We start from the raw sequence: 26,545 nt of genomic DNA on the forward strand, positions 1-26,545 counted from the left end.
GAAGGCACACTCTTTTTGTCTACTGAGGACAAAAAGGGAACCCGACCGGCTGACTCACTTTTGCAATTTCGGATAAAAATACATCAAACCCGAACGTATTACAAGTACTATTACTGAAGGGCACTTTCATTTTAGTATGTCTTTGAATTACCCAATTATAATCACCCCTCTTATTGAAAACACACTTGACTGTTAATCCCGCTTTTACTTTACAGTTTTGATTCAGATATAGACATGGAGTACTATGTAGTGATTGTTAAGAATCACACTCTCTCTCTCTCTAAGTGCCATATCGTTTGACTTTGGCGATCATGCTGTTCCACAACCCTCGGCTCCTAGCCTTCTGTATTAGTACCACTCCCAGTTCTTTCACTCCTCTCTCTTTCAACAATTTCTGCAGACTGTCCATCCAAAGTATCCTCCTTCTTCCCCTACTCCTTCTTCCCACAATTTTCCCTGTCAAAGCAAGATTCTCTAGGCCTTCTTTACGTGTAATGTGACCCATGAACTTCAACTGCCTAATCAACATCTCACGTATCATTTTCCTTTGCACTCCAGCTAGTGTAAGAACTTCCTCATTACTAACTTTGAAACCACATTTCGCAACTTTCCAAACGCTTTTTAGTATCAGAGGCTAAAGTCCATGTTTCACTACCATACATAAGTACTGGGTAGATGTAAACAATTCAATACCCTTATTCTGGTCCTCATACACATTGTTCGATTTGTCAGAATTTTGCCTAAGTTTGAAAATGCAGATTTAGCGAGAGCTATCCTTCTCTTGATCTCTGTCTCGCATCTGTCATCCTCGGTAATTATGCTGAACTAGTGGTTCTTAACAATATACAAAGTCCGGATGGTGGTACATACGCCCTTGTGCGGTTTTCAACACAATTGGGGGGGGGGGGGTCGATTTATCAACACAATTTTTTTTTGGGGGGGTCGATTTATCAACATAATATCGGTTTGCAATGTCACCCTTCATTATCTCTAAAAATTTCAAAGCTCAAACGTGGCTTTAAACTGCTTTGTTATGTTACATTATCAAATAAATCTTTACGTAGAAACCAATATTCTTTTCTAAGAAATTAGGTGTAAACTTTACAAACGTTTTACCAAACACATGATATTAAGTCAGGTGAGTGCGATGGCTGAAAAATGGTTTAACATGGAAACCTTTATTTTAAAATTGTTGTAACGGTCTAATATCTTGAACAGATTCTTGTGATGCAGCTCCACTGGGCGTACCGGAACTAATTATGACCTTTAATGTACGAACCTTGAACTACTCACTGTACTTGCTTTGTTGTTGGGTTTTTTTCGGGGGGGGGGGGGAGTGAGCAAAAGGTCTTGCCCGATTTCAAAATTAATGTAGCATATTTTACGAAAACAAATAATGATGCTCTTTTCAATTTTTGTCATAAACTGGACATAATTGGCAATTCTACGCATTTTTTTGTATTGTGCCCCCCCCCACTCTTCTTTATTTTGTTTCTTCTTTCTTTTTCTTAAAAAAATAAAAAATAAAACCTGAATCCTCCCAAATGGTAAAACCATGTCTATGTATCTGATTAAACAATGGAACTGTTAAACCAAAATTCTTTGCTCCCTCCAAAACACATATGATTTCCAGCATAAAATTCATATGGAAATATCATTTCTTCATGTAACTTTTACGTGGATTGACATTTCTTAGAAATTAGAGTTTTCCAGGTTGTTTTTCCAGGTTGTTTTGGGGGGAAAAACACCCTGGAAAAATTTCTTGCACCAAATTATAATCCGTTTATCTCACCTTTCTTCTTCCTGAACAATCAGAAAACAAGCCTCCACAAGACCTGGATCACCTTGGGCCAGGACCAGGAACTTCCTGATCAGGACTCGGATCTGGTCCAGCAGCGAGTCCTGTGATAGACAAAATGTATAGAATGGGAGAAAAGTTCATGAGACGAAACTTAGGCGACCCCGAGAAAAAAGTGCATCCTTATGCTGAAAAGGGTGCGCCGTTTTTTAACAAGGACAAAGGAGTATCACCTCTTTCTCTCTCTCCCTCTCTCCCTCTTTCTCTCTCTCCCTCTCTGTCTCTGTCTTTCTCTCTCTCTCTCTCTCTCTGAATTCATATATTTATTCAGGACGTCCGTTCGGATATCAAAAGCATGAGGGCCTGGCGTTTGGTTCATGTAAAGAGCAACATACAGTCAATGTAACAGTCAGGGGCGGATCTAGGGGTTTTTTTGGTTGTAAGATGGAGGGGGTTGACAAAGCCGAAATATCCCGACAAGCAAATCAATAGTATATATAATTATGTGTAGTCACTATAAAGGCTAAGTTAGGGTTTAAAAGAGGGCGCTTGTGTCCCATCATATCCGCCAGAACGAAAACATGACCCTGAATATATCAATCAGTTACTATACTTTTGGAACCAGTCATGACCATATTTAATCCTAATAAAACACAATACAATAATGTGGTTCCACATCCAAATGATTTGTATGTCCTCGGTTAGATGGTTTAAATCACATTCCCAACCATGCACATAGGATTTTTAAATATAGATCAGAGAACACAATACTTCTCAAATCAAAATGATATTGATATTGGGATAGGTAGCTATAGATAGTCCCAAAGTTATCAAAATGTTTGAAATTGATTATTAAACGGGTAATTCCGGAGTATTTTTTTTGAATAATATTAGAATAAAGTGATACTTACAGCTCTTCTTTTCACTCCATTGAATGATGTGGTATTGGAAGCAAGCTGAAATTAAAAACACGCATAATTAATTAGCATCAGCCTACAAACAGACCTATTTTCTGATACTGTAATCGAAATGATAATCTTAAATTATAATATATGTTTATAACTATAACAACTATTCAAATGAAAAGCATATGTCACAATTTGTATTACTCAAGAACTAAAGACCATCGGACATAATTTCTTGATAATGGAAATCTTTACATGTTTAGTCAGTGTATTCATAAAGATGTGATGCAAAAAAGGACGAGAATTCTAAATGGAGGGGCGGGGAGGGGTAACATCCTGAACCCACCCCCCCCCCCAACAAATAGAAGAAGAAAACAAAACAGACAAAAATATCACATTTGTCACCCTTCGGTGGGAACGTGAACACAATTAAGATGGCACAAATTTACAAATTTAACGCAGGCCTCCTTAGAGTTTGAAAAGGGAACAGGATGGGTAGTGTCCCCTATGTCAGTAAATAGAATTTAAAGAAGATAAACATACTTGCATCTCCTCTGCGCTGAGTGTTAGGTTCTGCTGATGAAGCTTGAGGAGCATGTCATCCCGCCATTTCTCCTGAAATTGCATTCTACAGATGAGGGAGAAAGGGAGAGAGAGAAAGAGAGAGAGAAAGAGAGAGAGAAAGAGAGAGAAAGAAAGAGAGGGGTGGAGAAGAGACAGAGAAATCAGATGAGGATTGGAGGGGGGAGACGGAAAAATAGAGAGGGAGTGGAGAAAGACAGAGAAAAGGGGAGAAAGACAGAGGAAATGAGAGAGAGACACAGAGAGAGAGGGTGAGAGGGACAGAGAGAGAGAGGGTAAAAGAGAGAGAGAGAGAGGGGGAGGGAGGGAGAGAGAGAGAGAGGGGGAGGGAGGGAGGGAGAGAAAGGGGGAGGGCGGATGGAAGGAAAGAGAGAGAGAGGAAAAAAGAAAAAGAGGGAACAATTATTTTTCGTTACAGAATGAAAATGGTTTCACGGATATTCACTACTAAAAGCTACTGAAGTAAAATTATAAACGTCATCAAAACTTTATCTTTGATATTTATTTCTTCTTTTACGCGGAACTAATGTCATTTGACAAGGCATTAATCTGCATATGCCACTCCATACCCAGCAGAGAAATGGGAACCTGGAACAATGGTAGCCATTGCGATAGTAATGGCCATATGCCCTTACGGTGACCATAATTATGTTGGACTACTCCCCAGGAAATGGAGATGGTGCACATAATGATATTAATAACAATATCTGTAAAGACGGTATTTCGTATTGAAACGATATTATGTATATCCAGATTTCTTATTATTTTTTATTTCAAAAATAGATACGTTTATATCAAATCATGCAACAAAAGTCCCTTGCAGCGGATGTCCTTCTTGTTGTCAACCAAATCTAAAAATGGACTAGGAGCGGGGAAACCGGCGACGGACTTAACGGTAACTTGATATGCCCTCAACCCCGCCCTGTCCCGCTGACAGATCGGAGAAGATACTGTACCTTCTTATGAAATTTAACCCTGCCACTACCATAGGTCCATAACGCACACGAGGCAATAATAAATACGTATCAAAGGGGTTAAGAAATATTATATGAAGCTACAAGGTGACCTCATGAATCAACAAAATTAACAACTGACGAACAGTTTGACACAATAGGAGTATTTATGACTGTATAATTTTTCCATTTGAGTTTTACGCGATTTACCCCAAAATCGAAAGCTCACAACTTTTTTGACGATAACAACGAATGAATAGGTCTTTATGAATATTGAATAAATACGTTGACTTCGCTTTATTTTGTTTTGATTTGTTTTTCAATCAGATACAGTCCGCTATTCCTTTAAAAAAATTGAAGCTTTTTTTTAACGTTGTCAATCATCAATGATGACGATATTCACGAAAATGACCATGCAGTTAGGCCTACAGCCTTCAGATATGTTAGGACGGCGTTGACCATGAATTCATTTTATTTAAAGCTCATAATTCGCTTTAGCTAAATTGATTAAATTAATGTCAACATCAAGCACCTTCGTCATGAAAACGTGTGTAGATACATGTATAAATAAATGATCCAAAGAGCTGTATTTTAAACGTAAGCACATCAACTCCAAAGCAAAGTTTTCACTTAATAAGACGATTTGATGCCAAGAAATGAAGGATAGGAACTCAAGAAAATTATATTTGTATCAGCCTAAAAATTGACCTTGCAGTCAGGATATCTTGAAATATCTTGAAATTGAGGTCAAAGTAATAATCCTCGTTCTGTATAACACTTTATGGCAGTGAGTTGCTTTGCATGTTATTAATGTATACAAATAGTTTTTTTTTCCTGTTCAATCGCAGAGAGGGGAACAACAAATACACTCTCATGAGTTTATTTTTAGTAATTAGATATGGATAAAATTAGAAAAAAACAGATTATTATCTCAGTTAGTGGTATGTTGAAGTGAGTGTGCATGATAAATGCAACGAGAAAGAGGGGGGCGTAACTGATAAGAGTCGAACTAGTAGAAGGCAATTGTGACAATCTTGTCAAAATACCTACACGCTTTCAATACCTAAAGGCTTCCAATACTCCAGTAATGAAATACAAAGCGTGCATAAATTCCGTGAATATAAATGACCTTTTAAACTTTTTAAGAACTCACCGTCGACAGTCAAGAACAATGCCTATCAACATGTTTACCTCAAAATTTTCAATGATGAAATTGTAATAAAAATGATGACAAAGATAGTAAAGAAGCCGTTCGCAGGTCGGCTTTTCAACTTGCATTCATATCACTGTTCGTCAGACAAAAACGAATTAGATTGTTCAAAAGGATATCAGGTGTAAATGGTTGTCTCGGGCCAAGTTTGTTGATAAACAGTAAACAGCTGATCACGCAGTATTATGTTGATACACTATGAGGAAGCAATATGATGACATATTCCATCTTCATTTCGAAATAAAGGTGGAATGTATTAATTTTCAACAAATAATAATCGGGGGCAAGCCATATATTTGGTTAGTTTGCTTAAATGTGGCTCCAGCAAGGAAGTTGTGCTCATTAAAAGCAGAAAGATAGAGATAGAGAGAGAAGAGAGAGAGAGAGAGAGAGAAAGAATAATTGAAAAGTCTGAGAATCTTCACGCAATTACACTCCCTGCTCGTTAATTTGTCTTCATGTATACTCTGGAATAATAATTCATAAAATATGGTTTTAGCAATCAGTAGTTACATTTTACACAAGTTATTTCATTTTCCTCTCATTTCTATTGTTCTTTGTAAAAATTCTTAGTTGAATAAAAAAAAAATTCCAGGCTATATAGGGACGAGCTCAACATTTTTGTCTGGATGTTCCTGGTCATAAGCGTCGTGTTGAAGTAGTCTACCACATTTCAATGCGGCAAGAATTTGGTTTGGGGGAATGCCTGCTTAGGGAAGGAGGTAGACAAGATTTAACGGTAGCCCCTTCCTTTTGAGGAGAGCCTTAATTACCGGTGATGAGTTACCCTTTCATACCGACATGGCTTCGGGAAGATTGTGAAATTTGGCTTCCGGATGTCAAGGTGTGAATGCTAATTATGTCTTCACTTAATGACTCGATAAGTTTAAAATGTGTTAAGGTTTAATCTCTTTATATACATGCTTCTATAATTCTGAAAGTTTTAGCCAGACGCGTGATCGAGTTAGAACTTTATACACACGGCCGATTTAACGCTCGGGAGGCATGTACATTCACAAGTTTCATCCTGAAAAGTGGAATTGGACCGAATCAACATGCTTGGAATGGAATGAATTAAACGTAGCTTGCTTTGTGATTATCTGCTTTAGGGGGAAAGGAATAATTCCAAACATGCCAACTCTAATTAGATATTCAAGAGATGAGACATCAGTTGGCAAATTGCGAAATAAAAATATCGAAAACATTGAGTTACAAACACATACGGCCTGGGATGTTTGAAGAAAAAAATGCTACAGAAAATCTTGAACTTTAAAATGCAGCGCTGTCATCCCCTAGTGTGACGTCATTGATAGGGGGTTTGATGACATCATCGTTCTTCTGAGCCACGTTTTCATGATTCTGTTCCATATTATCATGTTGAATCCTATTACATCACAGGATCTCGCTATATGATCTCGGGGGCAGGAAATGCGAACTGAGTGATCTGAAAAGAAATATGTGGTTGGCAATGCCAAGCCTTGTGATGAACTCGTGTTTGGCCGTGATTAGGTGCTTACCTACAGCGGGGTAGCTATGGTTGGCATGGGCCACGGGGCACATCTCCTTCCCAATCGCATGTCGAAGAAACAGGGAGTAAGGGGAGAAGGGCAAGGAAGAAAATATAAGACACGCCTCCCACATCGCATCCTATTCGATGACCACGTAAATTCGAATTTCATGCACCTTGCGAAATCAGTGCCCCCCCCCCCCTCGATGCCCACGATACGCCAGTGCCTAGCTACCTACCTATCCCAATAGTCGCTATCACCATACCGGAAGCTCATACACAGCCTACGCATTACGTTATTAATTAGGCTCCAGTATTAAGCTGCATTTTTGTGAAAGTAAATGGGGCAATTGGACCACGGTGTAAACAAACCTATGGAAACTGTCTAAATATTACATATTATGTGATAATACCTCCAAGTGACACAAATATAGGAACTTAACATGGGACTTTGATTTAAACATGCTCTGTATACCATATACCATAAATTGAAATCGAAATATTAAGGTAGAAATGCACCTTTTACATCCCGTGTAAATTCGGTTGCGTTCTGTGACAATTCTTTTTTATAAATTATATTACAGCACCTCAATACTAACTTCATCGTTGCCCTACTGTATTGCTTCATATCCTCCCTGAATATTCTTTGATATAGCTCTAAACGAATTCATAATTATATATTCCTCTTGTTATGAGTGCCAAGTTTTAGTTATTGCAAATTCATTATGGATGTATAGTGCCTATGATCTTTTATGTCCTTCGTCACGTTTGATCATTTATTTTCTAAGTAACAATGCATAACCTTGCAGTCTGCCTCCCCACATAGGTGCCAAGTGCATGTTAGTTGTGAATTCTGTAGTCTCCACGCTATTATCGTGATTATTGTGCACATTGTTTCTTTCTTCCCTCCCCCCTCTCCCCCCCCCCCTCTCTCTCTCTCTCTCTCCTAGCATATTCCCCGTTTAGAAAAAGAAAATTGCATTAGTATAGGAAGCATGAGCCTATAAACAATTGTTTATAGAGCAAAACCACCATAATGTTTTTATAGAAGACTTGTCGTTGTGTGACATTTTTCCGATAGCCTACAAAAAGTAATTTTCCAGGGGACAGGGAGGGGGGGGGGGGTGATTGCCCGGGGGTGATAGTCCTAGGAGCCCCTACAAGAAGTACTGCTACCACTGGTAAAAATCCGATGGTCTAGATTTAGAATGGAAACAACAGGAAACCGAATTTTTTGAAATCTAACTCCTTCAGATGAACTTCCGTCATCAGGTTAGTATATCGGAACTTTACCCGATGTTTTCTTCTTGTCATTGGTCAAACCGTATACCTATACGCTTGAAACATGAGAACATTAACTGCATAAAAGGAAAGGCAAAGGAACTTCCTTTTTAAAAGTTGCTCAGGGCAACTTCCTACTGAAACAAAGACATCACATTTTGCCGTGCGTGATCAAAAAATATTGCTATTGTATTTAATACTAACATAATGATATACGAAGCACGAGAGACATAGAACCTGGGTACGACTTTATTCTCTGAGCGTGGAATACATCATTAAGCATGATATTTGGGACAGAACATGAATAATAATCAATCCATAATCATCAATAAAATTACCCATCTTAACGGTGGATTTGGGGGACCCGTAACCCCCCCCCCCCCTCCCTTCAGAAGATAAACATCTGGGAGATCTTGATATCAACCACAACTCTGTATAGTATTAAAAAGAATTTGCGATTGATTGGAGGATTTGTGATCAATCTGGACCAATCGCGCCACCTTCTAAGAAAATGCCATCAACAACTCGTTATGTTACTGAATCAATGTAGTTGTACTCAATACAGACTTGTTGAGTTGTGTGGCATTGCGATCAATTTTTGGATCAATCGCAAACTTTATTTGTGTATAGACAAGGCCCTGCATGGACTCGGCATGTAACTGTTGCAAAGTAGTCCTCAGTTGCAAAGTCGTAAGGCAATGTAACACTGTCAACAGCCTTCTAACATTGTGTGTTATGACTAACATTTATGACTAAGGGGGTAGAGATTAAATATCATGACCCGAGGTTCTTTGCTGTCATCCAAAACATGTGAAAACGAACACGCATGTTGCATTTTCCAACGAGAAACACAATTGACAATGCACGTATACTTTGCATATGAACTGATACACATGATAAAGACAGTGAATAATACTAAATATTGTTCTTTAATTTATTACAAAAAGTATAGTACACTAAGATATTTTATAAAACAAAATGACCATTACGCAATCGAAAAGAGAAATTACTGGTGAAACTTCTTGACTTGCAATTATCGGAGTGCTTTTTTTCAACTTTGCGGAACTAACCATTTCCTTCGGATTCTGCTTCAAATTATCGGGGTTTTATTCTCATTTTCTTTCTTCATTACATACACCAGAAGATCCCAACACCACGGCAGTACAAGAGTGATAAAGTCTTTGGCCAACAAAAGAATGATATCCCCATTTATCAAAGGTTCCTTCCTGAATCCTAATAACACATCCCCCTCCGTTATGTTGAAGGTTATTCGATCCACAGATGAAATTTCCTTCCTCTTTGGAACTTCCCATAAGCTAACCTCTTTTTAAAATGATTTCGTGATCATTTTAGGCTTTACACACATTTGAATTGTGTAGGAACAGACCAATTACAAAACACATTATTTGAAAGGCATGAAGTTGACGACTAGACACCGTTATTGTATTTATATTTGATTTTCTTTCTCTCCCCTTGTGCTTTTTAAAAGTTTTATCATCAGTTATGTTACTTTGCTCGTTTCACTTTCTATAGACCTGGTTGAAAATCGAGTAGGGCGCGTTCATGCGTGTCATCAAAGATTGTATAGGGTAAGTGGGTTGCAATTGCTCCGCGGTCAAACACCAACGAAATGCCTAACTTCAATACTTCACCTAACGCTAAACCTAACCCTAGTCCTAAACCTAACATGAAACTTAATCGCAATAGAATACAGGATAGATGGTATATGATGATCGATAGATAAACAAATGTTCTTATTTAAACTTTCTTTAACTTAATCATCATGTCATGACGGCAAAAAAGGTTTGATGAACTGTATGTTTGCTGAAGTGAGGGGTTCAATGAACTTCGACATACCAAATGGACCTAGGCTACTCCATGCATGGACATACGCTCTGGCGACAATTTTATTGCTTTGTGCTCTATTTCTAGTTTACATAGTGAATTTTATTGCTTTGTGCTCTATTTCTAGTTTACATAGTGAATTTTATTGCTTACATTTTATGATTTATGAATAATTTTGTCTATATCAACATATTGTTTTTCATGAATGGTATTGTTTGCATATCATTTATTTTTTAATCGTCTTGTTTGCATATCATTATGAACTGCATCGTTTATAGTCGTTTTACATTTTACATACATGAAATAAGCAGAGTAGGTCCTTAATGTCATCAGTGTCTTGCTTTCGTAGAACTCTTATATCACAAATGTTAATAGAATAGTTGTTTATAACTTAGAACCAAGGCTCTTGCCTTTTTGTAAATATTATGTTATATAATTCTTCATCTTTTATTTAGTGTAAAATACCAAAGCTTTGTATATAAGCACAGAACATATTTACCCTAGATGTAGAATAGTTTGTAGCTTAAGTATGTATTCAATAGTTATTCATATTTATTCATTACATTCTCATTTATTGCTGTGATACTTTTTGTGTGTTAGTGGTACTAGACACGATTAGCATTAAATGCTATTTTCTGGTCCCATTTATCCTTTTGGATAATAAACTTCAAACTCAAACTCAAACCCAACTCAATGTGGTCTCTATAATACAGGCTAGACATGGCTTTCCTCCAATCGCATACTGACCCACACTAGCAGTGCAATTCAGCGACCGGAATAAAAACAAAACATCCCGTTAAAATGTTGAGATTTACATAACCCAAATCGACATCAATCTGTTGACTAGGATTAAAACAACCGTAATTTCCTTTTCCTCCCACATTGCAATAAAAATGGCGCTATTGTTTACTTTCTGGTTAGAAAACACAGTAAAGATCACAACTATATCCCGACCTAACAGAATCCATGTTCCGTTTTCTTTCCAAAGCCCCCGACCGTCTGCGCTCAAAAAGTGCATGCGTATTAGTTGAGATAGTGAAATTATTTTATCAGTTTCAAAGAAGTGCGTTTGATGCTACAAATTAAAGAATCCTAATCGGTGCAACTCTTTCTTCTAAAAGTTCATTGGACCATGTGTTGTATGGTTCTCTTTAAACACAACGCAACACCTTTCTCTAAAAAATACAATCATTTTTAAGTATTGAGGGTCTTCTTTAGGATAGGGCCGAAAACATTTGAATTTTTGAGGCATTCTTTTCATTTTTAATTCATTCATTTCGTTATACATCTGGCAAGTTAGCTCACGGCAACATGAATATAGTTTTGGGATACAATTATCAGTTACTGAAGGTTTATGCTACACTCTTCTTTAATTCAAGAGAGCCCGCCACCGCCGCGGCCAGCCCCTCACACACACATACGCACAAACCATCTGTATCTACATGTATAACACAAACCGAAATTCTTCTTATAGTAAACATACACACTCTATACTGATAAGCAATTTTAAATGCTTTGTAATATCTATCTGAGTCAATTTGAATTAGATTTGTTGAGAATCTTGTCACATCGATGAGACCGACACCAGACCAATAGCTACAGACCGATCCAACATTACAGTACCCGGAATTATCGGTCAGCTAGAAGTCGGTTTAGCCGTGTGACCGGAATATTTTACGTGAAGTTATATACGCCATGATATAGCTGTTGATTAAAACTATATAACAATTACGTAGTGACATTCAATGGCATTGACGCTATCATAATAATGATCACATGAACAAAATACATCACATGATACTTTGGCATAACCGTGGGAAACAAACGCGTGAATAAGAGCACATTAGGTAGAAAGTCCACCATGGTATCGCAGTAATTGACATAACATCCAATATGTTTCCCTTGATTCGCTCACGTCAAAAAGGTATGAAAACAATATAAATTAAAAACAAAAGGACCCACATATATCTTGTATAGATTTCATAGATTTTCATACAAGTCGATTCAAGTGTGAAGGCTCACACATGAAGACATAATACACGCAGTTAGGAGGAATTTTTAAACATGAAAGACAAATATACCGTGTGAGTCAAAAAAAGTTTACACCTAGAAAATTGCTAATTATTTTAAAAATAATCTATGAACATTAAATTATTATACATCTTATGAAAGAGTGTTTTATTCCAAATCATTTGGTACCATTTTTGTGTGGTATGTGTTCACGCTTGGATGAACAGGTAGCATTGTTTGCGAGAGTGCAAAAATCGACTTGCGTCAAAGTGATGCCTTCAGTATGTATTATGTTGGGATTAGTGGAGTGAGAGAATGGATTGAATGTATCAAATGAAGTGCATTGCATATGTTTTTTGCAAAGGACAAAGTCACACACACCCACGCATACGCACACAAATGTTCCTTGATATTTGATATTCGATATTTGATATGTGTGGCATGATTAATTTTGTTAGGGGTGTTATTTGGATCTGCAAAGACCGAATTAATACCCAAATTTTTTTATTCAAACATCACATAGGCAACTTTGGCGCAAGTCGATTTTTGCACTGTCGCAAACAATGCCTCCTGTTCACCCAAGCGTGAACACATACCACACAAAAAATGGTACCAAATGATTCGGGATAAAACACTCTTTCATAAGATGTATAATAATTTACTGTTCATAGATGATTTATATAATAATTAGCAATTTTCTAGGTGTAAACTTTTTTTTTGACTCACTCTGTATAGCATATTCGAAATGAGACGCTATGTAGACAAGGGTGTATGATCAAACTTTATGGTTTGATGGTTTATCGTACCTAACTGGTATAGGAAGGGGGTATACACGTAAAGACCGCTATTCATAAGGTGGAACTTCGTTTATACTTAAAGGACCGCTATTCATAAAACGGAAAGGGGACACTATTCATAAAGACTTAAGGACCATTATTCATAAGGACCGCTATTCTTTACGTGAAATGTGGGTCGCTATTCACAATTCAGGGTCATTAAGGACTGCTATTCATAATACGAAGGAGTATATTCCTCATATTCCTCATATGTGCTCTTCTACTTACTGTTCATACTCCCTCCGGAGGTTGTCTGCTTGTTTCGTCATCTCGTCGAGTTCAGTCTCCTCTGCGTTGCCGTCCTCGCCTGAAATAGTCGTGCTTAAATTAGGCTCAGACGCTGACGTGTGGCTGTATAAGAAGAGAAAAATTGGATTTACTCAAATGTAAAAACGAAGAATAAAAACGATTATAGGTTCATTGTAGTTCCTGAAATAACCTAAGCTTGTGCAGCGATATTGTGACTGGTGCCCAATGCCTCTGTGCTGACTATTGATGAACTAATATCGTAAAAACTATATAAAAGGACTGCTCAGTGGAGCTAAAAGACGGTCCTTACAAGCAGAAGGTCTTTCTGTAAGGTTCTCTTTATGATACCAGACAGTAGACTCAATGTTCAAGGGAGCGAAATTGCGGTCTCTATAGACAGGTTTGAAGAAGTTGAGGCACAAAGCCGCATAATTCAGTAACCTTTAAAGGCCCACTGCACTACTTGTAGCTACTTGCGCCCTCTATGTAACAAACAATGCCTAATCGGTGACCATTTGTCCCCCATGATCCCCTTTTTCTTATGTTAACTGAGAGCTGAGTTGATGAGATAACCACCTGTCCAGTGACCTTGCAGGGCAGTCTAATCCCTCCTGTAAACTACGGCAGATAAGCTTTAAATGTCATTTTCCGCAAAGCTGATAAACTGGTGTAATAACACAAAAATATAACGGGGTAATAATCAGAAAAGAAGAAAAGCTTTTTTTTTAAAAACTCGGTTAGGTTGTCCAGCTGAAGCAAGAAGAAGAAGAAGAAGAAAAAGAAGAGAAAGGAAAGAAACTTCACAACAGATGCCGGTAACTTTACGGAGACTTCTGTTTTGTACATCTCTTTTACATTTCTTCGTTGGTGCGATGACATCATTATACTATATTTAGATCACATCTAGTGAATTCAGAACAAAAGTTCATTGAGAGTTTACGAATCACGCATATCCAGAAAAAGTACAACTGCAAACTCAGCTTTAGCCACGACAAGTCATTCATTTAATTTTGGTTAATGAGGTTTATGAAGAATTCTCAGATGAATATCAGTAATTTAGTTTCAAAAGACCAACCACAACTCAGATGGTTAAAAAGCAATGAACAACTACCACTTCTGGGGGTGTTTCACAAAGATCCTAAGTTGAACTTATCTCTAAGTTGGACTTAAAAATTATGGAGAGCCGTTAGCATCTTTGAAAATATTTTGTAGAAGTTATTTTAAAAGGCAGAACATGATCATTCGTATTTTCTATTATCAAGGAGATGTTATGTTCTTGATGTGTAATTTATGAAAAGTCTAAAATACTTGAACATTTTAGTTGAATATATTTTATTTTAAAGCTACAAATGGCTTTCCATATTATATTTAAGTTCAACTTAGAGTTAAGTTCGACTTAGGATCTTTGTGAAACACCCCCTGGTCACCGGAACATATCTAATTACAGAAGGATCTCATTTTCGAATCGAATTATGAATCAAAACTAAATCATTTTCCTGATAAAAGTCATAAATCGTCAAAACACACAGTCGTTTTAGTCTTCTATTATTTTAAAATCTACGTTACATTATTTCAGTAGTTTTAAAGAATCTGGCGGGACGATCATTACGATGAAAGACAGTCACCACGGTCTAGCAGACCATCTAGACACAAGAACACATTTCATAATCCAAAAAGCAGCCATTTGCTCCGAGGATTTTAAAGGGTTTCCCCCTTCACAGCCATTTAGCCAGAGTATCGCTTCCAATGAAGACTGTCCAGCTAAACAGGTGTTTGGCCTATACCACCGCATAATATTCTGTTAAATCTCGAAACGGAAACAAAAAATTCAAATTAAAACAAATCATATAGTTAAACAAAATCTTTATTTACGATCTTCTTTCATTATTAGTGATGTACTAACTGATGATATGAAAGTGATTTTCAATTTAAGATGACCTCTTTCGATTTCGTTGAGGTGATGCACGGCTAAGGAGGTCTTTTCTATACATGCTCAAAGATTTTTCTGCCGTGACAATTGATCCAGGCTGTATTTCGTCAAAAATAAAGGGTAAAGGTTCCTTCAGATATGACGCGGCAAAAAAAAGTTTTAATTGTTTTTTTAATCATCATTTTGTTATAAAAGATGACGGATAGTGCAATACATTTCACATTTCTGAATCTTATAACGCATAGCTAAGTGAATACGTACGATTACACGTTGCGCGCAGGTGGCATTCATTTACACCTAAAACAACCGCGGCGGTATTTTTTTCTTCGGTGGCTCGTATCTGAACAACCCTTTTAGGAAAGAGTTGCAGTTGGGTTTTCGCATAGGTTTAGGGTTAGATTTAGAGTAAGGTATAGAGTTGGGTCAAGGGTTTAATTTATAAATCTGATTAGTGTAAGAAATAAGCGCGGAGCAATAATATTGTTGCAGGAGTAAGCGTCGTATAACTTTTCCAGCAAGTTGCAAATCGAATTGAGCCTAGATTAAATGTATTGTTAGATAACCCTAACCCTTACCCTAATAAGTCGCACAAAAATACAGCGTATACTTCAACAGCCGCACATGGAGACTATACATTTCTTAAGAAAGGATAAGAGGCTGAGATTCGTACATAAACATCTATGACAACTCGAGCCAAGACCCTACCCCCCCCCCTCAAATGATCACGACAGTTAAGTCATGATGAGTCAAGAAATTAGTAATGTTGATTATCCTAAATATTGCCGGATAATTACCCCGACATAGCAACAACACCTCCACAGATGTCGCAACACCTGCCCCCAAACACCTTAAAACACGACCACAAACACCCCCAAAGATCGCGAAGGTAATGGCAGGAAAATAAAAAAAAGAATGACGTGTAGTGATCATCAATAACATTGCCGGATGTTGCCCTGACTTAGCAACAACATCTCTACACATTGCACATCTTTTGACCCCATTACCTTAACAAAAGATCTCAAGCACCCCCATAAAACCCAAGCAGCCAGGAAAGGTTACTAGTACACGACCCTATAGCTTGCCGGATGCTTGTCGCCCGACATAGCAACCACTACTTCCATGCAATTGCCTTCCGGAATATTGAAATACGATACCTTCTATCAATCCAGTGGCCGCAACATATGGTGTCTCGGCTCTCGAAGAAGAAACGTCCACAAATTTGAATGTATTTCTGAATGGGTCTACTTGTTTACGTCTTGTACTATATAGTCTCATCCGAATCGTAAACATTTACCAACATTTCACGAAGCGACAATATCCAAAATGAATGATTTTATACTTTGACACCAAACATCAGGAGTATCACAACAGTCTACATTGCCCTAAAACCTAGAAAACTAACCTGTTCAAACTCGTATCAGATATTCCTCGAAAGCATTGCTTGAGCGTTGCAAACATGTTGAGAAAAATAATCAGGAATTGTGTACCCAACCACCAACTTCTTGACAATTTAAGCGATCCCATCATCAGTCTGTTATATAGATAATAAAATGGGTGTTGCTCGAAGGCCCAGCCAATGGGGTGATAAGTTTCACTGGTAGAAGCGCCACGCCCCCTTCAGCTGGGAATATGATGTTCCCCTCTTGTCAGCGCCAAAATCACTTTCAAAACTACTGTTTGCTAAACTATACAGAAACACATCTTGGAACTATGCGTTAACAGAAGACAGCTCATCTAATTTGTTTATACAATTCTCTCATTTTTCTTTTGATGACGATTGCCCCCCCCCCCGTCCCCTCTCCCTATCGAACCAGGGTACCCCAACGTTGTATCATGTCTGACCGGAGCAAACGTCATCATGGTTATTCCATCATCTGGGCTCGCGTTGATTTACGTCGCACGACCCAGAAAACGATATACGTAGTATGTTGAATTTGAACATGAAAGACCATGTTCATTGTGTAAACAACCGTGATTTGTGGAAAACTCTGACGTCAGTGATCGACGAACATTCACCTTTCTCACTTTTCTCAATTGAATCCCCTTTAACAAATTACCCCATGCGCTCATAATCTCCCCCCCCCCCTCTCTCTCTCTCTCTCTCTCTCTCCCCTCTCTTTTTCTTCATTTATTTTAAAACACCATCTTCTTTCGTCTCCATTCATGATAATGAAGTACGTTTGGTACCATCGATTTCCATGTGATTTTATGCCTATATTTTTACTTTCTATTCGCTAGATCTTGAAAAAAAAGTTCGTTTCGTTTGCTCCAAAGTAAAAGCAAAACAATCGACCTAAATATGTAAGTTTCAGTCCGATGGGTACCAAAAAAAAATGAAGTTTGAAAAGGTTGAGGAAAATAAAGAAGGAGATAATGAGCGAACACAGACATATGAAAAGCTATCGAGCATATACCTTTTGTATACAACTCATATACTGAACAATAATGTAGAATTATCATAGAGACCATACTCCTGGAATCAAACCTATAATTTCTTGATCCAAAATATTCCGAAAGTACTCATAAACCCTATTATCATGTTTTAATGAACAACTATCACAAGTTCGTATTTCTGGCAATGATTCAAAGCGCACATCCGATTTACCGATTAGGCCTACTGTGTTTCGTTGAACACGCGAACACTCAACATCTGACGCAAAGGCCATTTCCATTATTTGCCAGTATAAGATAAACGTGTACGAGAAAGATAATGGGAAAGTGATATATATATATATCATATATATACAGAGAGAGAGAGAGAGAGAGAGAGGGGGGGAGACTGATATTCCCAGTACCCCTTGCCATAAAACAATACGTTGGGTATACAGTTTTTATGAGTCAAACATTCCATTAGTGGGACTACTGAACATGCCGAACTAGTCAAAACGACAGGATAAAACATACTAAAAAGCAGAAATTATCAATTCCATTGTTTATGTTATCATGACGAACGTATGGTGGCCCTGAAGGGACATCGCGAATAGACTAAATCGTGAAAAATATGCGATAAAATTCACGATATCGTCAATTTTATCGCATATTTTTCACGAAGAAATTCACGAAATTGACGATATCGTGAACTTTATCGTGAACTTTTCACGATGAAATTGACGATATCGTGAATTTTATCGTGAAAAGTTCACGATATAAAGTTCACGATATCGTCAATTTTATCGTGTACTCTATCGTGTACTCTATCGTGTACTCTCCTGACGGGCGCTTCGTAAACAAAACCAGCCCTAGCTGGGGGAGACAGAGAGAAGGAAAAAAGGGAAAGGGAAAGAGAAGATAAAAGGAAAGAAAGAATAATAATAAGAAAAGAGGGAAACGGGGGGAGGGGCGAAGGGCTCTTGCCTCCTCCTCACTCCCCCCCCCCCGCCAAAAAATAAATAAGGAGAGAGAGAAGGGAAAGGGAAAGGGAAAGAAAATATAAAAGGAAAGAAAGAAGAGGAAGAAGGAAAGAGGGAAACGGGGGAAGGGCGAAAGGCTCTTACCTCCCCCCCCCCCCCCCCGCCAAAAAAATAAATAAGAGAGAGAGAGAGAGAGAGAGAGGGAAAGGGAAAGAAAGAAGAGGAATAACAGGGAAACAGGGGAAGGGCGAAGGGCTCTTGCCTCCTCCCTCCCCCCCCCCCCCGCCGAAAATAAATAAGAGAGAGAAGGGAAAGGGAAAGAAAATATAAAAGGAAAGAAAGAAGAGGAATAAGAAGGAAAGAGGGAAACGGGGGCGAAGGGCTCTTGCATCCCCCCGCCCAAAAAATAAATAAGAGAGAGAGAGAGAGAAGGGAAAGGGAAAGAGAATAAAAAAGGAAAGGAAGAAGAATAAGAAGAAAAGAGGGGATCTTGCCTCCTCCCCCCTCCCGCGCCAACAAATAAATAGGAGAGAGAGAGAGAGAGATAGAGAGAAGGGAAAGGGAAAGGGAAAGAAAATATAAAAGGAAAGAAAGAAGAAGAAGACGGAAAGAGGGAAACGGGGGAAGGGCGAAAGGCTCTTACCTCCCCCTCCCCCCTCCCGCCATAAAGGGAAAGAGAAGGGAGAGGGAAAGAAAATATAAAAGGAAAGAAAGAAGAGGAAAAAAATAAGAAAAGAGGGAAATAGGGGCGAAGGGCTCTTGCCTCCTTTCTTTTCTTTCTTTTCCTTTCTTTCCTATTCTCCCTCTTTTTCGTTTTTCTCTTTCTTTCTTCTCTTTCCCTTTCCTTCTCTCTCTCTCTTATTTATTTTTTGGCGGGGGGCGGGGGGACGAGGCAAAAGCCCTTTGCCCCCGTTTCCCTCTTTTCTTCTTCTTCCTCTTCTTTCTTTCCTTTTATCTTCTCTTTCCCTTTCCCTTTCCCTTCTCTCTCTCTCTCTTATTTATTTTTTGGCGGGGGGCGGGGGGACGAGGCAAAAGCCCTTTGCCCCCGTTTCCCTCTTTTCTTCTTCTTCCTCTTCTTTCTTTCCTTTTATCTTCTCTTTCCCTTTCCCTTTCCCTTCTCTCTCTCTCTCTGATTTATTTTTTGGCGGGGGGGGGGAGGGGGGGGGCAAGAGTCCTTCGCCCTTCCCCCGTTTTCCTCTTTTCTTCTTCTTCCTCTTCTTTCTTTCCTTTTATCTTCTCTTTCCCTTTCCCTTTCCCTTCTCTCTCTCTCTCCGATTTATTTTTTGGCGGGGAGGGGGGGGGGGGGGGAGTGAGGAGGAGGCAAGAGCCCTTCGCCCCCCCCCCGTTTCCCTCTTTTCTTCTTATTATTCTTTCTTTCCTTTTATCTTCTCTTTCCCTTTCCCTTTTTTCCTTCTCTCTGTCTCCCCAAGCTAGGGCTGGTTTTGTTTACGAAGCGCCCGTCAGGAGAGTACACGATAGAGTACACGATAGAGTACACGATAGAGTACACGATAAATTTGACGATATCGTGAACTTTATATCGTGAACTTTTCACGATAAAATTCACGATATCGTCAATTTCATCGTGAAAAGTTCACGATAAAGTTCACGATATCGTCAATTTCGTGAATTTCTTCGTGAAAAATATGCGATAAAATTGACGATATCGTGAATTTTATCGCATATTTTTCACGATTTAGTCTATTCGCGATGTCCCTTCAGGGCCACCATACGAACGTCATGGAGAAAAGCCATGTCCATCAGTTATGGTAGTCTAGACAAATTATTTATTAATACTTATATTTAATTCATTATCATGATAAGTGGAAATTCAATATTATATAATTAGATTTCGACAGTGTGTTCGCTCGGTAATTAGAATTCAGTTTAATATAATCATAAGCATTATTGTTCATGAATAGACTACATGGGGAACCCATTATATTCTAAAATCGTTATCGCATTGTTTTACACAGTTTAGATTGAATGATACCTCAATGACACGGGGTATGATATTTTGCTTGGACATTTGACAACTTAAAAGCACAAATCTATCGCTGGCCAGTGTGAGGGGAAGGATGCGCTAAATTTAGACCATTGAAAACAGACAGGGGATACTACGAGGATTCAATTAGTCTGGTATTCTGGTCTAGTCTGGCTACCAGGCTACGATAGTATTTTTGTCCCGACTCAAATGGAAGGAAGTGCGGGACCCCAACTGAGGGAATAGGAGAGAAAGAAAGATATATAGGTAGAGAGAGAGAGAGAGAGAGAGAGAAAGAAAGAAAGAGAGAGAGAGAGAGAGAAAGAGAGAGAGAGGGAGAGTTGTTGCTGTTGTTTAATTTAGGCAAGTCAGTCAGTTTATGTTCATTAAGGTTAAATACTTTATAACAAATTTGTTTTGTATTTAATAGAGGGTAATAGAGGGGCGGGGTGACGGAAAGCGGTACAAAGAGATTGATGGATTCGGTGGGGAGGGGGGGGGGGTGTCAGGTAGATAAGAGGGGTAGAGAAAAAAAGACAGACACCGAGCAAGAGATACACAATGCAGAGAGGGGAGAGAGAGATTAGGAGGAGAAGGGGAGTAGAGTATAATGCATGTAGAGGGAAGAAAACAACTTTTCCCAGAATAAAGGCTAATTGTGATCACGCATTTAGTCAACTGTCACTCTGAGTCATTTTTTATTTTCTCTCTATTGCCCATGTGTCCATGATTTTCGTAAACTTTTCGACGGCTTGTGACCAACTGATGTGTGCTCCAGGCATATTACTAGTACAGAATACTGAATGACAATATTCACTGAATAGTGTATGTTATAGGTTGAGGATTTATCATAATACCTATGGTTATTGGTTTTAAAACAGTTATCTGATTTAGAAGGTAATATTAGTATCGATGTCGTTTTTATTATTCATTTTTAATGTTATCATCATTATTATCATTATTATTGTTGTTATTATTATTATTATGTTCATATTATTATTATTATTTATTTAAAAAAATATATTATTATTGCATGTATCATTATTTTAAATTTATCATTACCATCATCAGCAGTAGTATTAGTAGTAGTAGTGTTGATGTAGTAGTAGTAGTAGTAGTAGTAGTAGTAGTAGTAGTAGCATTAGTAGTAGTATATAGAAGTATCACGAAAAGATTCATCAATACGTTACTTCATGAATATCTCTGTTTTGGGGGCATATTTACTCCATCACAGCATACAATACACTTTTCCCTTCATATATATATATATACTCATGTGCAACTCATAATCAAACACATTCACATTGACTACCGCAATGACACAGTCATAGTCAAATGCGCTGCAATGGGGGATTTAAACCGGAAATAGAAGACTCAGATCAAGTATCGGATTATTACGGTTAAACGTTGGCTCGGCTATTTTCGTTTCTCACACGGCTTTCTGGGTACAAAGATAGATAGATTAGTGATATTTTTAGAGGTTTTCAGTTCGAATTCGGGATTACACGTCATACATCAAAGTGAATAATATCAAGCCTAATCATAGGCTAAGCGTTTCTATGTTTTTCAGCTTTATTGTTTAGAAATGATGCGAGTATTGCTGGATGCATGTAAATACAATCGTTGAAAATAGAAAAAACAAACGCTGGTTATTCTAAGCGTTATTGGATTTTTATAAACCCTGTCCATCAAATCTCATTGTCATAATTCAAGTCATATAACTACTAAAAAACTTATTTTCTTCATTCATTCATTTTTCTTAAAATGAAAGCAAAAATCTCCAGACAAACTGCAAATAGCTGTTCATATAGACATAAACATATAAATAAAAAAGGCTCTTCAGACAGAACAAACATGACTTGCAGAAGATACAAAGATATACAATATTTTTAAACGTCTCTTATGCTTTACATGTTTGTCTTACCGACAATGTTTTTTTTTTCTTTCTTCTTTTTAGAGGCAGAGTTACAGAATGTCCTCGGTTGTTTACCATGCGATTTGACGTGATGACAAAAAGCATGACAAGTTTTATGTGATCATTGCCGATTTGGGAATGGATAAAAATGTACCCGTGCTTCCTTAAAATCAAATTCCTTCACGCAAAACTTCGCCCCTTTTACTTGATTTTCTTTTCTTTCTCGGATTATTATATCCTCTTTTGAGGAAAATCCTGAATTCGCCTCTGTATGTGACAACTAAGTCATGTGAGTGCTCTAACCACATAGAACATAATACACCGATAATGATGGAATATCTTTATCATGATATTTTCATGTTTACATTACGATGATTGATAATTCATGGATATCCTGTTCTCCAGGCAAAATTAATGTTTTCCCACAATCATGATATTGTTATCATTGTCTAGAATTTGTCAAAAGTGTATAGAGACTAACACAAGGCAAATAGGCGTAAATATTCATGATTGAATGGTACAAGCCAATAAAACTTAAAGCTAAACTTTAGTACTGGTAATGCGATTGCATTGTGAAAGAAAAGGGGTGGAAAGGATCAGAAACAGTTGATCATGTAGCATGTAAGTATTGGTGTGCACTGCAAGGTTCTGGAGTCATCAAAATCAGAATAAATTTGACCGAGTCTTGGTAACGTAACAAGCACTGTACACAAAATGCTATATATGGGACAACACACATGGTGTAGGGGCTAGTACTACCTTGATTTCCTTGTCTTTCTATGCTCATTACTCAGCCAGTATATTTCTTCCAAAATTGTTTGGCACATGTCATTTATTTGTAATCTTGAACATTCAGTGTAAGTTTCGTTTGATTCTGTGAGAATTTTTTTTTTTTTCTTTCTTCAGAACTGGAGTTTATCTTTAAACTAAAACAACAACAACAACGTTATTATTCCATCATCATCATGATTGTAATTTATATGTTATTGTTTGTAAGTAAGCAACCAGGGGACCGACGGCTTTCATTCCTCCCCAAAGGATTTTGGTAATGAAGATTATGCCTTACCAATGGGCACTAGTACATCGACTTGATTTCGAAACGGTGAACTCTCGGTTGCGAGATTACTGCTCTATACCACTGGGCATAGAGTACTATTTCATATGGATTAGATTAAAGCAAAAACTAATAAAGAAAATAGATTAAAGGTCTTTTCAAGGGAACCTTGTACAATACTGCGGGCTTTGGTTGACTACATATTAAAAAGAGGAGACATGACAAGGATTTGAAAAGAGGTCGTGCGTGACCGCGTGCCGCTAACGCACAATCGGTAACCTTTAAAGGGCTGTGAATATTCATGAGCTGTCGAAGTTACAGGGCTGAATGACAATACAGATGTACATTATTCTTCGTAATTTGTCACTAAATCTTGACATCACAATGGTTGTTTGGTATTTTTTCTTCCTAGAAATGGTCTTTCTTCTTGTCGTTCTGTTTACTCACTTTTACATTTAAAATGTCAAATACAGGAGAACACATATTTATATCAATTTCGATGTCCCTATATCATAAGATTAGATGAATGTTTAATAATAACTTTACCGTTGTGTGTTCTCAGTGTTTTTATGATGTTAGTATTTATGTTCGTGGCGGCCATGTTGATGATAACACTGTCGTAGTCATATCTTATAATGCTCGCGTTGAAATCACTGGCAACGTTGTTGTGGACATGTTTTATGTTGAAGATGTTTCAGCAATATGATCATTAATAGTAACGCTGTGGCAGATTATATTTCATGTTAAAGAGGTTGAACACATAACAACATATTAGCCAACAAATCTTAGGTTGGAGACATGTAAACAATATGATGGTTAATGATAATGTTGTGGTAGCCATATTACAGACCGTGTGGTTTGTTACCTACCAGAATGATCGCCGAATAATCCTAATATCGGCCGTGGTTCGCTTTCTTCTCAGCGTCGTGTCTCGTCGTCGGGTTGAATTCCCATCCCGTCTTCGGAAGTGCATCGAATCTCTAAACGACTGCGTCCGTCTCAGCGTCCAGTCACTCCTACTCCTGTTCAAACTCCGGAGCGACATCGTTCGACGACCGCGTCGAATCGAGTCTCGAAATCGAGACCCGTAGTCGTTGTCGCTCAGTGTACGAAGCCGACGACGAAACGAACTGTCCTGGCTGTTTACCGTGCCCATACGACGACGAAACGACGTCCTCGCACCTTCGATTGTCGGGGCCATCCATTTTGGAACGCGGAGTTTTGGCCCACACCACCAGTTTGGCATGGTCGATCACGACTTCAACAACGGCAAAAAGATAAATATACAACTCCTGTAACAAATCCGTTTTACTTGTCGTTGGAATATTCGTGATCACAAACACTTTAATCTTCTGAAAACTTCTGGCAAAAGCATTGCTGATTCGGACGTATGGGGCAGGCTAATCCAAAGAGTAGACTTCCTGGTTCGTCGAAAGTTTTTCACAGTTACAGCTTTTGAGTGATTATTCCGCTTGTGCCACTGGCAAATTTAGTACTGATTCTATGCACTGTTGGTGACTTGTGTGCAATGAGCGACAGACAACAATTGCGCAGCTTCTAATAGAGAGGTAACACGGTTCTGTTTTTACTAATACGGCGCATGAACGAACACAGATAACAGGGGTTAATGTAGCCACGTCATCCAAAACAACACCAAGAAAGTACATAAGTATGTGTTCTGACTCTACTCAAGACATTATCTTAATACTTTCGGGCAAGGGCGCTGGCAACACCTGTGTTTCTGTAGAAGTAGAAAGATAAAGTTTACGGACAAAATGGGTGCCAATGAATTCAACTTGGAGCGGAAGGCCCGGCTGTTTAGATAATGTTTCCTGCCAATGTATGACGTAGCAGACTAGAACCCAATAATTGAACTCTTTGCCAAAAGTATTAACTTTTAAATCACACAACTTCTCGGTGAAAATTCACCAATTCAGTTCGAAACGTAGGCCTACCATTTTCGCCATTACAAACTAGAGCCACCCAAGTAAAACAATTTGTCTTCAGTTTGGAAAAGAGGCAATGGAATGACACATAATAGACAAGGCCAGCGGTTTATACGGGGAAAAGTTTGATGCTTTGAAGGCTATTGTGTCTGAAAAGTAGAGAGAGATTGAAGCCAAAAATTGGGCGAATCCAAATTGACTTTATTATACTGCTAGCGACTGGTGTAACAAGACAATGCTGCGCTTACAAGTTTACGAGATCACTTTCAATAACATAATGTCACCTATTTTACGTATTTCGCTGCGATTACTACTTTTACCATTTCTTAATGTTATTTAATATTGAGTTTTATCAAGGGCATTGCGAGTTCACAGTGTTGTCCTGCTGTGAAAATGAAAATAAGATATTTAATCCTGTACACAATACCCGGATGGGAAGTCAGCTGATAGCCGATTAGCAAACCACAAACTCATCGGGCAGGACGGGTTAGAAGACAAAGTCGTGACACAAATACGGCTCGCCCTGGTCCGGGAACTTCCACAAATTTATTTGCAACAAACTTTCCAAGTCGAATTTCAAAAATGTAGCAAGTGTGCTAAAAATCTTAGACAGTTTTAAAATCCCTTGATGTGAAGAAAATTCCATGTATTCCTATTGCTCTAACTATAAAATGTTAATATCTTCAACCGCATGAAGAACTGACATTGTTGTATTCAGGCTTGCCAAGCACGTAGCATTATCTTTCGCTGGAAAAAAATAGGAAAAGAAAATCACAACCCCCAAAGTAATTCCTTTTTCGGCAGATTCTTGCTACTTGGATCTAACAGTAGTGATGAGGGGTTTGCATAGATACAAGCGTTACAGATCGTGTAGTAGTAGGTTTGTATTAACATAATATCCTTGATTATAGTCCCATGGGGAAGCGAGAAGGATTACATGGGGATTTGCGCGCTAAGTAAAGCTGACGAGGCCGCTGATTGGCCAAGAGTGGTCCCTATAGCAACAACTAATGAGCCTGTCAACGTTGAGTCAGAGGTGGCGCTGTTCAATTCATAGAATCGTATACACCGACCTCGACTTATGAATTATTATTTCGAGTATGACTGAATCTTATTCAAAGTATTTACACCACGAATCATTCTAAACGATGAACTATGCGAAATGTTTGCCAAGACAGCCTTCGCCTAAA

General features: G+C 38.2%; 1 protein-coding gene across 1 annotated transcript in view; it reads right to left on the reverse strand.

The window, feature by feature from the left end:
* The window catches only part of LOC575720 (exocyst complex component 3), a 41,603-nt gene extending 16,097 nt beyond the window's left edge, over window positions 1-25,506 (reverse strand). The window contains exons 1-5 of the mRNA XM_030974920.1: window positions 24,279-25,506; window positions 13,156-13,278; window positions 3,247-3,331; window positions 2,710-2,754; window positions 1,793-1,902 (exon numbers count right to left, since the gene is read on the reverse strand). Coding sequence (XP_030830780.1) covers window positions 1,793-1,902; window positions 2,710-2,754; window positions 3,247-3,331; window positions 13,156-13,278; window positions 24,279-24,655 — 740 coding nt within the window. The 5' untranslated portion in view covers window positions 24,656-25,506. The remainder of the gene's footprint in view (window positions 1-1,792; window positions 1,903-2,709; window positions 2,755-3,246; window positions 3,332-13,155; window positions 13,279-24,278) is intronic.
* Window positions 25,507-26,545: the final 1,039 nt, after the last annotated feature.

Source organism: Strongylocentrotus purpuratus, unplaced genomic scaffold, assembly GCF_000002235.5.
Source record: "Strongylocentrotus purpuratus isolate Spur 01 unplaced genomic scaffold, Spur_5.0 spur5_scaffold_7, whole genome shotgun sequence".
In the NCBI taxonomy this organism is placed as follows: Eukaryota; Metazoa; Echinodermata; class Echinoidea; order Camarodonta; family Strongylocentrotidae; genus Strongylocentrotus; species Strongylocentrotus purpuratus.